We start from the raw sequence: 15,327 nt of genomic DNA, 5'->3' as shown, positions 1-15,327 counted from the left end.
TATTTGTATTGTTGCCATTAAGGATAAAAAGATGGGGTTTATTCAGATTTCTTGGGTTTACTTTTTTTACATCATGTCATCTTGCTTAAGGCGTTACTCTATTTTTATGAACTTAATACCCTAGATGCATGCTGGATAGCGGTTGATGGGTGGAGTAATAGTAGTAGATGTAGATAGGAGTTGGTCTACTTGTCTCGGACGTGATGCCTATATACATGATCATTGCCTTGAATATTGTCATAACTATGCACTTTTCTATCAATTGCACAACAGTAATTTGTTCACCCACCGTAAGATATGTGTTCGAGAGAGAAGCCTCTAGTGAAAACTATGGCCCCGGGTCTACTTTTATCATATATAAAAACACAAAAATACCTTGCTGCACTTTTATTATTTTATTTTGCAATTTATCTATTTACCTACCACTACGAGATTTGATCCTTGCAAATAACCGCCGGGGGGATTGACAACCCCCTTGTTTGCGTTGGGTGCAAGTATTTGCTTTGTGTGTCCAGGTGGTGTTAACGAGGTTCTGTGTGGTTCTCCTACTGGATTGATAACCTTGGTTCTTAACTGAGGGAAATACTTAATTATCTCTACTGTACTACTTCATCATCTCCTCTTCGAGGAAATCCCAACGTAGCTCACAAGTAGCACCACCAGGGCACCACGCGAGTGGGCCTGGCCGTGCTACATGGCCGCATGGGCTACTGGTGGCTCGCCTGTGGACACCCTTTGGAAAATAAATTTCATTTGCCCTAGAAAAAATCAAGAAATTTCTCGGGACTTTTCGCCACCATCTGCGAGGCGGAACTAAGGCGTAGCACTTTTGCACTCCGGTGGAGCGATTCTTCCGGAGAAACTTCCCTCGGGAGGGGAAATTGAAGCCATCGTCTTCACCAACACTCCATTCATCATTGGGATCATCATCTTCATCAATATCGTCACAAGCACCATCTCATCTCCAAACCCTATTTCATCTCATTTGTTCAATCTTTGTACCAAATCTCAGATTCGTAACAACTAGAAGTTCTTGTATGTGTTGATTACACATTGTAGTTGATGCATAAGTGATTTATCGGTGAAAGATTGTTACGTTCAGATTGTTCTTCATATATTTATACATACTGATCATGATTCATATGATGTCTTGTGAGTATATCCATTAGTTCTTGAGGACATGGGAGAAGTCTGTTTCTAGTAATCATGTGAAGTTGAATATTGTTTAATGTTTTGATGATATGTTATGTTGTTCTTTCTCTAGTGTTGTCATGTGAACGTCGACTACATGACACTTCACCATCATATGGCCTAGGAGAATACATTGTGGAAGTAGTTTCTAGATGATGGGTTGCAGGAGAAATAGAAACCTAAACCCGGTTTATGAATTATTTTGTAAGGGGCTGTTTTAGATCCTTATGTGTAATGCTATGGTTAAATTTATCTTAATTACAACTCTTGTATTTGTGGATGCTTACATGGAGGGTATAGTCATACATAGATATTTTTTCAAATAATTACAATACCTTAGCTCCAATCCACCCACACAACACTTATCAAAGCAATGAACAGTAACTTAATGAATCATGTTGAAAGTAACTTGACGTGATTCCCGTGAATCATCAAGAGCGTTTTAATCCCTATAAGAAACACAACCGGCTTGCCCTTAGCATACATAAGGATTGAGCCGCTTGCTGCACTATATTGATTTTGTTACTATTATATTGTTACTAATTATCTTGCTACGAAACAACCTATCAAATTATCTTTGCAGCATTTGCAGTGAAACCTTGTTGAAAACTACTTGTCAATTCCTTCTGCTTATCGTTGGGTTCGACACTCACTTATAGAAAAGGCTACAATTGATCCCCTATACTTGTGGGTCATCAAGACTCTTTTTGGCGCCATTGCCGGGGAGCGTAGCACTCTTTGTTAAGTATAATTTGGTAAGAAAAACCTTTATTGTACTTGCTGTTTTTTATTTTCGTTTGTTCCTTTGCTTCACTATGGAAGATAATCCTTTAAAAGGCTTGTTTGGAGTGACTTCCCCATGTGCACAAGTGGTGAGGGAGGAACCCCCACCTGCTGAAACTGTTTATTTCAAAATACCTATTATCATCCTTGAGCAAGGAAGAGTTAACCGCTATGCAGGAGATGGAAAGATTCATCCTAATATGCACTTGCTTGTTATAAAAGAATTATGTGGTATATTCAAGCTTTCAGGTTTGCCATAGAGGGAGGTTAAGAAGATATTCCCTTATCTTTGGTGGGAAATGCATTGGCATGGTTCAAGCTATTCGATTATCCGCAGTCATGGAACTGGAAACAACTAAAATCTGCCTTTCACTCAAAATTCTATCATATGCACTTGATTCATTGTAAATGGAATTTTATCTATAACTTTTGGCCTCGTGAAGGAGAAAGTATCGCTCAAGCTTGAGGGAGGCTTAACTCATTAATGCCTAGATACCCTAATCATGAGCTCTCTATAGATATTATTGTTCATAATTTCTATGCAAGACTTTCTCTTTGCGATAAAGAAATGCTTGATGCTTCTTCTGCTAGCTATTTTACAAGTAAATGTATTGATTATAAATGGTATCTTATTGAAACAATTCAACTGAAAGCACAAGTGCTCCTTGGGTGATTTTGGTAATTAATGTCAACATATCTCTTGTTGAACTAATGTTTTTATCTAGTATATTTCAGATGAGTTCAACAATGGCGTGGCAAGGACAAGAGGATGTGGAACCCCTTCAAAATGCTAAGGACAAAGATTGGCAAAAGCTCAAGACTCTTCATTTCTATTTTAGTGAACCAAGATCACATTGAGTCCATAGGAAAGCCAATACTATTAAAAGGGGATGAGGTGTTGCTTAATGGTCTACTTGCTCAAAGTGCTTAGTGATATTGCTCCAAAACCCTCAACCACTTTCTCATTTCCAAATATGTCCAAAACTCAAAGTCAAACTCGGCCCCACCGATTTGATCTATTTGGCGCCACCGAGTCCACTTGACCAAGCCACTGCCAGAAACCCTAGACAATTCGGTCACACCGATATGGATCTCGGTCTCACCGAGATGGCCTTGCAAACTCTCTGTTGCTTGCAATTATTTCGGTCTCACCTAAATGTGCAATCGGTCCCACCGAGTTTGCTTGACCAACTCTCTGTTTACTCTTTGCTGAAATCGGTCTCACCGAGTTCAAGCAATCGGTCTCACCGAGATGAGGTTTTGCCCTAGCCCTAGGACATCGGTCCTACCGAGTTGTTCCAGTCGGTCCCACCGAGATTCCTAACGTTCACATTTTGACTGAATCGATCTCACCGAGTTCTTCTATTCAGTCTGACCGAGTTGGGTCAAATGTGTGTAACGGTTGGATTTTGTGTGGAGGCTATATATACCCCTCCACCCCCTTCTCCATTTGAGAGAGAGCCATCAGAACGTGCCTACACTTCCACTACTCATTTTCTAAGAGAGAACCACCTACTCATGTGTTGAGACCAAGACATTCCAATCCAACCACAAGAATCTTGATCTCTAGCCTTCCCCAAGTTGCTTTCCACCCAAATCATCTTTCCACCATAGCTAAATCTGTGAGAGAGAGTTGAGTGTTGGGGAGACTATCATTTTAAGCACAAGAGCAAGGAGTTTATCAACAACACACCATCTATTACCTTTTGGAGAGTGGTGTCTCCAAGATTGGTTAGGTGTCGCTTGGGAGCCTCCGACAAGATTGTGGAGTTGAACCAAGAAGTTTGTAAGGGCAAGGAGATCACCTACTTCGTGAAGATCAACCCAAGTGAGGCAAGTCCTTCATGGGCAATGGCCATGGTGGGATATACAAGGTTGCTTCTTCGTGGACCCTTCGTGGGTGGAGCCCTCCGTGGACTCGCGCAAACGTTACCCTTCGTGGGTTGAAGTCTCCATCAACGTGGATGTACGATAGCACCACCTATCGGAACCATGCCAGAAATCTCCATGTCTACATTGCGTTTGCACACTCCAATCCCATCTGTAGGATCGAAAGTATGTCTAGAGGGGGGTGATTAGACTACTTGACCAAATAAAAATCTAGCCTTTTCCCAATTTTAAGTCTTGGCAGATTTTAGCAACTTAACACAAGTCAAGCAATCAACCTACACATGCAAGTCTAAGAGTATAGCAGCGGAATGTAAAACATTGCACATGAAGGTAAGGGAGGAGTTTGGAGAGAGCAAACGCAATGTAGACACGAAGATTTTTTCCATGGTTCCGATAGGTGGTGCTATCGTACATCCACGTTGATGGAGACTTCAACCCACGAAGGGTAACGGCTGCGCGAGTCCACGGAGGGCTCCACCCACGAAGGGTCCACGAAGAAGCAACCTTGTCTATCCCACCATGGCCATCGCCCACGAAAGACTTGCCTCACTAGGTTAGATCTTCACGAAGTAGGCGATCTCCTTGCCCGTACAAACTCCTTGGTTCAACTCCACAATCTTGTCGGAGGCTCCCAAGTGACACCTAACCAATCTAGGAGACACCACTCTCCAAAAGGTAATAGATGGTGTGTTGATGATGAACTCCTTGCTCTTGTGCTTCAAATGATAGTCTCCCCAACACTCAACTCTCTCTCACAGATTTGGATTTGGTGGAAAGAAGATTTGAGTGGAAAGCAACTTGGGGAAGGCTAGAGATCAAGATTCTTGTGGTTGGATTGGAATATCTTGGTCTCAACACATGAGTAGGTGGTTCTCTCTCAGAAAATGAATGCTGGAAGTGTAGGCACGTTCTGATGGCTCTCTCCTCGAATGAAGAGTGGGTGGAGGGGTATATATAGCCTCCACACAAAATCTAACCATTACACACAATTCACCAAACTCGGTGAGACCGAATCATGAAACTCGGTCAGACCGATTTAGTTCAAAATGTGAATGTTAGGCTTTTCGGTGGGACCGACATGTCAACTCGGTGGGACCGATTTCATTAGGGTTAGGGCATAACGTAATCTCGATGAGACCGATCACATAAACTCGGTGAGACCGATTTCCGTAATTGGCAAACAAAGAGTTGATCAGGCAAACTCGGTGGGACCGAATCGCTCATTTCGGTGAGACCGAAACATTACAAAAAGGAAACAGAGAGTTTGCATTGCGAACTCGGTGGGACCGGCCGCTCATTTCGGTTGGACCGAAACGTTACGAAGGGAAACAGAGAGTTTGCAATCCCATATCGGTGAGACCGAGATCCCTATCGGTGAGACCGAACTGGTTAGGGTTTCTGGCAGTGGCTATGTCAAATGAACTCGGTGGCGCCGGATAGATTAAATTAGTGAGGCCGAGTTTGACTTTTGGTTTGGGACATATGTGGATATGAGAAAGTGGTTGAGGGCTTTTGGAGCATATCACTAAGCATTTTGAGCAAGCAAGCCATTAAGCAACACCTCATCCCCTTTTAATAGTATTGGCTTTTCCTATGGACTCAATGTGATCTTGGATCACTAAAATGAAAATGTAGAGTCTTGAGCTTGAGCCAATATGTGTCCTAGCATTTTGAGGGGTCCACATTCCTAGTCCATGCCATGCATTCTGAAATGATCATCTTGAAAGAGCATTAGTTCAATGAGCTATATGTTGTTAGGAATTACCAAAACCACCTAGGGATAGTTGCACTTTCACCATCCCTTTACTTTCTTGCAATTAGCATGCTTTACTTTTTCTGCTGCTTATACTCTTGCCATGCTTGCTTGAAATGTATTGTGAATGCTTAAACTTGTGGTAAAACTCCACCTCAACTTGAAGAACTTAAAAATTGCCACTTTTGCTTGTTGAGGGTCTAATCACCCCCCCCCCCCCTAGACACCTCTTCTCGTTCCTTTCATCAACGCAACGCTGAAGATTGGGATGTCAACAAAGGTAAAGAATCAGGTATAAATCTTGAATATGATTGTGTTAAGTCTTTTGTTGAAATAGATGTTTTTTAAAGAACTTAGTACTTGATTCTAAAATAGTTGCCAACTTCTATAAATCTTTTGTTGCTCATATTGATCTCCCTAAGGAGAAATGTTTAAATATCATGAACCCATTAAATATACTTGTAAACAAACTATCATTGCTAATAAATAAATACAAGTTCATACTATTAATCTTGTTTTACCTACTGCTTATATTAAGAAAGCATATTTTTCTGTTAGGATTAAGGAGCACTCTATGGTAACAACGATGGTTAGTAAAAGCTATATTAGAGCATCTAAACATTCTAAACAAATTAAACTTAAACCAAATAGCCATGGCTAAAGATCTTGTAGCTTGAAATGTTGACGGACATGTTATTCAATTCTGTGAGCAAGCCTCTAACATTGTTAAGGAGAACAAAACTGCTAGGGTTGTTGGCATGCCTGTTACTTCGGCTAAGATTGGCGATCATTGTTATCATGATTTATGTGAGATGGGTGCTAGTGTAAGTGTCATTCATTTTTCTCTCTATCAAGAGGTTATGCATTTCACCTTATGAGATGGAAGATATTGATATTACTATTAAACTTGCAAATACAGATACTATCTCACCTCTAGGGATTATTAGGGATGTTGAAATTCTTTGTGGAAAAACTAAGTATCCTACTAATTTATTAGTGCTTGGTTCTAAACAAGATAACTTTTATCCCATAATCTTTTGTAGACCCTTCTTGAATACTACTAGTATTGTTATTGATTGCATAAAAGAAAAAGTTACTGTTAAGTTTGGATGTAAGTTGTAGTGTCTTGCTTAGATGCTTGCAGCTTCACCACTTGTCCCTTCCATACCTAATGTATTGTTAGTGTTAGTACCCTTGTAATGAGACTTGAGGAGTACACAATGTACTCACCTTGCCACAACAAACACTTACAGATATGGTGATGGACGATATTAGCTTGGTTGCCTTCAGGCAGCAGCCTAAGCAGGGATATGGATGTCATTTGCTTTACTTTGAGCCTTCCTAAGGCAATTGTTGTTCTTTACCTGTCTAAGATTTATTCGCTTCCATTGTATGAGTTGGATCTTAGTCGAAAGGCCCTGGTTGTATGAGTTTATATATATGTATATTGTTGTTACTAAATATTTGTAATCTGGGTTGTGATACCAGCGCTTCATCACATGGCATGCACATTTTCACATGTACGTTGTGTGAAAGTGGGGGTCTTGGAACAGATATTATGCGGAGGTTAGCGGAAGTTGCTAGATCTGCATTGTGCCGGTTCACGGGCGCTACATTAACTGCCTAATTTTTATTTTCTATTTTTATTTCCTTTGAACACCCTCAGATTAAAAATATGAACTTGAGTGAAGGTAGTTTTTTTATCCGAACTTCAGCGACACTCATCTTTAAACTTTAGTGACTCTTTTTAACTTCGGCATACAAGTGAACATTTTTATTTTTATCCAAACTTCGGTGATACTCATAGCCTTTGAAAAATAATATCACTTTTAAATGTAACATTCGCAATACAAAATCGTGATCGTGTATAAGTATTGTGGAACATGAATCAATGTCAACAACTTTATGTAACATAAAGTATATAAGAGTAGTTTTCTTTATGCCAACAACTTTATGAATCAATGTCCTAATGAAGCCTAAATATGGTGAGTATTTTGAAACAAATAGAGTACGAACAAGGGTTAGGTCAAACTCTACGAGTGTTATTCTCCTCAATGGTATGTGCTTTCTTGTGCGGGTAGGCAGGTCGCTCGGGTGCATTGTTTCTGCACTCTTGTTGTAATGGTTTTGCTTGGTTTTTCGTTAATTAACAAGGCAACTCTCTTCTTCTTTATTAATGAACCGAAATCCTTTGAGGACTATTTCAAGAAAATAATCTACGAGCTTTGATGATATGAATTTTGTAACATATTTTAGATTGAACATAGAGAAATCATATATGTTCGATTCTTGCAAAGTAATTTCATAATATCACAAAATTCTAGTTATGAAATTAGGTAATGAACTGTGAGTTATATGCCACAAAAAAGAATAGTACTCCCTCCGACCCCATTTAATTGACACGGCCCCTTCACATGTCCATTCACCATTAACACTGACATTGCGACAGTTAATTAGGACTAGAGGGAGTAGTATATTTTCTGTGGCGTGCCTAATTCAAGATCAAAGATCACCTCCAGATTCAAAACCAGGTAGGGTCCAGATTAATGAAGCTTCAAACCTATGAGAGTTTTAAGACATTGTGATCCTTTATCTTCGTATTTGTTTTTATTATGAACTGAGGGTCTTACTGCTCTTTTGGCGCATGGGAAGAAGAGTGAAAATATTTCTGGAGCGGAGGTGTGCAGAGATGCCCCCACTATTTCCAGTCTCCTTTTTTGTTGATGACTCGTTTATCCTCATGAAAGCTAATACTCTCAGTGGGGAGTCTCTGAAACCAGTTTTGGATCAGTATTGTATCGCCTCGAGGCATTTGGTGAGTGTTGATAAATCGAGAGTATAGTTTTTAGTCCAAATACGAGAGTGGAAACCAGTGAACGAAGTTGTTCCATTCTGGATATTTTGACCGAGGCCCTCAATGAAAAATATTTAGGTTTGCCAGCCAATGTGGGTTTAGATAAGACCGACTGTTTTTAATATCTGATTGATCATATTATAAAGAAAATTAGCGGCTGGAAAGAAAAATTATTATCCTCGGGAGGGAAGGAAATTCTTCTCAAGTTTGTTGTCCAAGATATTCCTACCTATGGTGTGTTTGTCTTTAAAATTCCTAAAAAATTGCAAAGAAATTATTGACACGATGTCGTAGTTTTGGTGGGGAGATGACCAAAACGAAAGTTGAATGCATTGGATGCCTTGGTGGAGTGTGTCCCAATAAATCAAGGAGGTGTGGGTTTCTGTGATATCCATTATTTTAGTTTGGCGTTGCTGGCGAAGCAGGCTTCGCGTCTTCTTGTGAACCCAGACTCTTTATGCGTCACTTTTGAGAGCTAAGTATTTTCCTGAAGGAGATTCACTGATGCAAAGTTAAAAAAGAGATCTTTTTTCTTGGCAAAGTATTATTGTGGGCGTATTCTCTGAAAAATGGTTATATCTAGCGAGTTGGTAATGGTCAGTGTATTTGATATTTAGGAAGATGCTTGGATTCCTAATTGTGCTAACAGAAAAGTCATCAACCCAAAATGAAGTCATTTGCTATCAAAGGTATCAGATTTCATTGACTATGTCTAGCAGTAGGGATGAAGATTTGGTAAGACAAACATTGCGGCCAATTGATGTACACGGGGTCCTTTCTATTTGTCTTCCTCAACATGACATGCTCTTTGTTGCTTGGAGCTATACCAAGAATGAGTTTTTTTTTTCTGTTCATTCTGCCTATTTCGTCAAATGGGATCACCAACACGGAGAGAAACTTCGAGGCACCAATGGAATTGGTCGAACCAATTTTAATCCCATTTGGTGCCAGATTTGGAAATTATCTTGTTTAGCAAAGGTTAAAATATTTATTTGCCAGACATTACACGACACTCTTCCATGTCGTGTTACGCTCGCCAATAGATATCTGAAAATTTCGCCCCTTTGCCCATCTTGTTCTTCTGGTCTAGAAGATACAAAACATTTGTTGTTTCAATACCAGAAAGCTAAGGAGGTTTGGAGAAGGCTGAGATTGGACAAAATTACTGAGAACTTGTGAAGTTGACCATGCTGGTGATGCTTCCCTGGAATTTTTACTTCACTTGCGAGATCAAGATTTATCTGTCATGGGCCTTCAGAATACGCGTGAGCTGATTGCCATCCCTGCTTAATATTTGTGGGGAAAGGCATAAGCTGGTGCATAAGGAGAAGATTCAGGATACTATCCAGATTGCTATGGGGATTCTTGCTCTCATGGCTAATTATGTTCATGCTTCTCCAAATGTTTCTATTGGTTTGGTGTGTGGGGGTGGGGGGGGGGGGGGGGGGGGGGGCACTGAAGCATCCTTTGATCATTGCTTACTTAAGGCTATGACTGGGACGGTCTCGAGGGACGATAAAGAAAAAATCATTACAAGGGAACTGGAGAGTAGATTGGAAGCTCTGGCACTTATGTTCGGTCTATCCCTTGCTCAAAGGGAAGGTGCAATCGTCTTGTCTTGTTATTAACTCTGATGACTTAAGGTAATTGACACAATGAAAAATGAAGGGCGGTCGATGGGTGCGGCAGTGTTTGACGATTGTTATTATTTGGCTTCTCATTATCATCTTTCTTGTTTTGATTTTTGTAGTAGAGAAGCGCATGAGCTTCTAGGTTGGCTAGATTTTCTCCAACATGGATTGAGGAGCCTTTGAATGAAACTGTTATTTCAAGTGAATAAAGGCTAGGTTTTTTTAAAAAAAAGGGGGGGTAGGAGCAAGTAATCAACAATTGTGATCAAGATTATGTTCTGGATCAGCTTCTGAGAACTAGAGAGATTATTATACCACCGAATGGGTATGCAAGTGTAGAGCCATACTGAATCACTTGATTGCCATCTAAGTGAATTCATTCAGACAGATGAAATTTCTGTTAGGGCTCGGCAAACACAACATTCCCAGAATTATAATGCATGACGAATACCTGTGTAAATGAATATCCTGTTGATGCTGTTATATGTCCAATTGAAACACATTCCGAGAAATTTTACATTTGTGATGATAAGCAGATTTAACACACTTTAAAAAGGGAAAGAAAACAAAACACCATACGGGCTAACAAATGGGGCCGCAGATACTTTTTCTTGATACAACTGCATATTTGAATTCTTTGTGCCGCCTTGCTGGCTTTGTAGTCACTGCAGACCCTGGAAAGCAAAGGAGCTTCTTAAACAAATATCAAATTCTATGAATCTCCTAAAATGGAACAAGAAGTAGAAATAGGGATAAAGTAAACACCCTCTGTCCCAAAATAAGTGTCTCAACTTTGTACTAACTTTCTCAACTTTGTACTAACTTTAGTACAGTTGTACTATGTACTGAAGTTGAGACACTTATTTTGGGACGGAGGGAGTATATAAAAGAGCATTAAAACAGTGTCCTTAGTCTTGATAGAACCCCAAATGAATAACCTTGCCTTCCTGAAGCGTCAAACATGCTCAAGAAAATTGTCGATCTTTCAAAGCTTCATTTTTGTTAATCATAAGGAAAATAGTCTTAAGTGACGGTTAAAGTGTGCTGATAATGTCAAGAGAGGTCGGTGTAGACCAAACTTAGACATGGGAGAAGTCCATAAAGAGAGATCTGAAGGACTGGAATACCACCAAAGAGCTAGCCATGGACAGGTGTGCATGCAAGTTAGCTATCCACATGCCAGTACGGGCCAGTTCTTTTGCACTGTGGCTTATGCATAAGCTGCTCTGGAAATAAGCCTCATATAAGCTGCTCTGGAAATAAGTCCATGAGAATAAGCCATCCAGTTCTTTTGACTGAGCTTATTTTCTAAGTTCTCTGATGAAAAGTCTACAGTAACCCTTTCTAAGTTCTCTGATGAAAAGTCTATAGTACCCCTAAACTGTACAAGTATGACCTTTTAACTTATATTATGTAATTTCTATTGTGTTTATCATAGCAGCAACCTGGACAAGTTCATTCATATTTTTTTCAAGAAAACACAAAGGACCTTTGCGCTTCATTCATATTCTCTTCCATTTTAGCAAAGGTATTCTACTGCCAACTTGCAAAATGGCTAGCAGGACCAAATCAAACAACAATCAAAATGCTAGTGCTTGTATACAAATTTCTGAATGCATTCAGTAGCAACTGAAATGTCAACAGAAGTCAGGTACACTTCCTGAATGCGTATGAACTATTTCTGCATGCGCATGACCACTACACTTCCTGAAACCTGAAGAAATAACGAAAATCGGCTACATCTCTATGTCTACAATCAGAATACTACTCCTAATAATCGCCATGAGATTGTCAAGCATTTTCTGCTCAATGGACAACTAGAGAGCTCGGAGGAAGCCGGCTGGACAGGAGGACAGCTCGCACACGAGGGTCATCGGCGGCGGCCGGACCTGCAGCGGAGCAGAGAGGCCGACGTCGGGGAGCTTCGCGGTCAGCAAGCCCTGACGAGGAGCTTTCCGACCGGGGAGGATGCTTGGAGGCATAGCTTTGGTGGCGACCAGAGGGCGCCAACAGAGGCGAAACTTCGAGCGCCGAGTGCCGACAGCGGTGCCGGAGGGACGGGTGAGTGCAAGTGAGGGGCTAGCCTCTGTCCATGTCGTCGGCACTGGAGGGACGGGTGGGTGCAAGGTAAGGGACGAGCAGAGGGGCGGCAGTGGGGGGAACCCGAGCTGAAGAGCCCGCTCCTTGTTCACCAGACAGAACGAATCGATTGATTCAAAAAAAAAATCAAGGGTTGGTGGCTGTGTACAGGTGACGCCTCACGGTGGCATTTTCCTTGTAAATAGAGCAAACTTCAGTGGTACAAAGCTATACCCCTTTGTTTCTAAGTGGGCTTCTGCGGGAAGCCACCCTACCGCCAGCTTATTTCCATTGTGAAGGGGGTGAGGGTGGAAATAAGTTAAGCCCAAGTCTCCAAAACGAGTTCTTTTGTTCTTTTGGCTTAATTTGGCAATAAGGTCCTATAAGCTGCAAAAGAACTGGCCCTACCATGAGTTGGTTTCAAGATCTTATGGGTTTCAGCTCTAGCCTACCCCAACTTGTTGTTGAAGCCATAAACATGGTTTGTGTGCGTGTGTTGTTGGTGGGGGGGAGGGGGGAATGTCAAGATCAAGCAATTAATCACTCGTAAAATTCTACCTTCTTCATTGTATAGCCTAATATGGTACGCAGCTAAAAGTATAGATATTCATATAATGATGAACTGGTAAACAAGGATTCTTTTCCCATTAACTAAATCACAAAGCTGCCATAAAAAAGAGGCAGTTCTGGACATGAAACTTACCCTGCCAACAATCCCATAACTCGGAAATATCCATTATTTGCCTGTTTCCTTAACATCATCTGAATCTGAGTCACTAGCATTGTACCCTATAACAAACCAACATGTTACCAACAAACAAAAGAAGCACATACACCTTTTACATGAGCAAGTTGAAGATATGAAAGGACGCTTGAAATTAGCCAAGGACGGCTAACCTGGTCGTTTATTGCAAACTTTCCAGACTGTAGACCGATATCTTGATGCTTTCTCCATCCAAATTCTAGACTATACAATGAAAAATTTCTTGGTTAGTCAATCAAATATTTGCAGCAATACAACATAACGAGACGACATGAAATTCAACAGAAGTAGTAAACTGAAACTTCTGCAAGTACACTAAATGACTGGCTTTTCAGTAACTACTGCCTTTTCAGAATAGCTCATGCTCCATCAATTGAACTGCAAGCCTATTATGTGTTGCTGGTAAACGGTCAGGCTAAAGTTGTAACAAAAAATTGGCAGTCATATATTACCTCCGTCCCAAAATTCTTGTCTTAGGTTTGTCCAGATACAAATGTATCTAACACTAAAACATGACTAGATACAGCCGTATCTAGACAAATCTAAGACAGGAATTTTGGGATGGAGGGAGTATATGTTTAAGCTCATGTTTGCGGCATGGACTTCACTTCCCTTTACATGTAGCGAATACTTGTTACCAAATTTTATAACCTTGTGATTATCCAAGGCATCATGTTTGTGTCCATTCATTTGGCTATTAATCAATTTACATGCTCGATGCGATCAAACAGGTTACAGATCTATTTGCGCGGTTCCAGTTTCATGCAACTACATTGATAAGTACATAATTGTGCCACCATGCAAGTTCAGTCATACCATGTTCTCCATTGACAAGAATTGTAAAGGAAGTACTAGCATAGCAAGAAGGCAAACATGCTCAAGGCACACCTAATTATGTACAAGTTCACTAAAGAAGTTCTGACACTGCCGTAAGATTTATGATGCAGAATATAATAGGATTGAGCATAATAAACCGTAGAACATGCAAATCTAGGTTTCTCTCAAGAATCACGAACTTTCATATTCCAAGGCCAGGTATCCAGATCGAGGTCGCTAGTAAAGGCGGCTCCTTTTATTCCAGATTCCACAAAAATCCGGAGCGAAAGCGAAGGAAGGGCTCACCTTGTGCTCGTTCTTGTTGACGCCGTAGCCGCTGCGGTACATCTGACCGACGAGGACCTGCATGGCGGCGTCGCCGGCGCGCGCCTCCTTGAGCGTGTCCTGGAACCACCGCTTCGTGCAGTCCAAAACCACCTCCGCGAGCGGCACCCGGTCGTCCTCCTGCATCCCGCATGCCGCCGCCACATCCCGCACCTCGGCCCGTCCAGAGCTAGCCCCGGCGGCGGCGCCGGGACCGGCGTTCCTGGGAGTATCCAGCGGAGCGGTCGGGGGCTTCGCTGCCTTGCTAGCGGCGGGGGAGAAGCGGGCGTAGGGGCGGACAGCGGCGGCTAGGGCGGCGGCTGGGAAGCGCCTGCCCATGCAAAGCTGGGGTTTCAGGGGAGGAGGGGGGAGAATAGATGGGAGCGGAGGCGGACGGTGGAGTAAAGCAAGGGCTTTTCTGCGAGACGTGGAAAGGTTTAGTTTTTAAGTGGAAAAGGTTGGTGGTGCCAAGTAAAAGAGTTAGAATACAATTGCAAAAAGGTTAGAATATACAAATACATAACTGAAGAGAGGAAGATTTACATATCTTTTAAACGGAAACGAGCTTTGCCCGGCAAATGACTCTATGTTGATGCAATGGTGGACGGAAGCTAGGAAACAAATTCACAAGCAAACTCGAAAAGGGTTCGACACGTTCGTGATGCTAATCTGTTGGACTCTTTGGAAACAAAGGAACGCGAGGGTCTTCGGCTCGGGTCAAGTCAAGAATGAGGGTGACACGGTGGACATGATCTTTGACGACTTGAGGACTTGGGCCACGACAGGAGCGTTTGCATGACAACTAGTACCCGAGTAGTCGAGTAGCGTGTAAGAGTGGGGTGGAGGCTTGGTTAGGGTCGGCCTGTGACTCCTAACTAGCAAAATTGTAATCTCTTGTACATACTATTCTCCCTTCTATAAAGCTAAGGTACGCCATTGGCGTACCCTCGAAAAAAACGGAAACGATAACTGCCGAACGTGCCGGTTTTTGACGATTCGGGCCGAACGCCCTTTCCACCACTGGATCATTAGCACGAATATTAGAGCAGCCAGAGTAGCCACGTCCCAATTTGTTTTAGTTCGGGAAATAAACTCCTCGTCACGAACGCCTCGTACACCTCTCGTCCTCCCTTATCCTCTTCCATCCTCTCCCCCACCGCCCATTTCTGCATCCCACCTCCTGCTCCTCCCGCACGGGGAGCGGCCATGTCGCGGCGTTGAGGGAAGGCCATGATTGGGGCGA

General features: G+C 41.8%; 1 protein-coding gene across 1 annotated transcript; it reads right to left on the bottom strand.

The window, feature by feature from the left end:
* Window positions 1–10,536: 10,536 nt before the first annotated feature.
* Window positions 10,537–14,495, bottom strand: LOC123097731 (uncharacterized). Its single transcript, XM_044519550.1, has 4 exons — window positions 14,067–14,495; window positions 13,079–13,148; window positions 12,885–12,970; window positions 10,537–10,776 (listed from the first exon to the last, which is right to left on the bottom strand). The coding sequence occupies exons 1-3, from the start codon at window positions 14,421–14,423 to the stop codon at window positions 12,918–12,920; spliced, it is 480 nt and encodes a 159-aa protein (XP_044375485.1). The 5' UTR covers window positions 14,424–14,495; the 3' UTR covers window positions 10,537–10,776; window positions 12,885–12,917.
* Between the last annotated feature and the right edge of the window lie 832 nt (window positions 14,496–15,327).

This window comes from Triticum aestivum, chromosome 4D (assembly GCF_018294505.1).
Source record: "Triticum aestivum cultivar Chinese Spring chromosome 4D, IWGSC CS RefSeq v2.1, whole genome shotgun sequence".
Lineage (NCBI taxonomy): Eukaryota > Viridiplantae > Streptophyta > Magnoliopsida > Poales > Poaceae > Triticum > Triticum aestivum.
The sequence above is the reverse complement of the archived record's forward strand: the minus strand, read 5'-3'. Positions and strand labels throughout refer to the sequence as shown.

Coding starts and splice junctions, on each gene's coding strand:
- LOC123097731 (XM_044519550.1), bottom strand. CDS start 14,423: ATGGGCAGGCGCTTCCCAGCCGCCGCCCTAGCCGCCGCTGTCCGCCCC. Junction 13,149..14,066: donor TCAACAAGAACGAGCACAAG/GTGAGCCCTTCC, acceptor TTCATTGTATAG/TCTAGAATTTGGATGGAGAA. Junction 12,971..13,078: donor AGTTTGCAATAAACGACCAG/GTTAGCCGTCCT, acceptor GGTTTGTTATAG/GGTACAATGCTAGTGACTCA.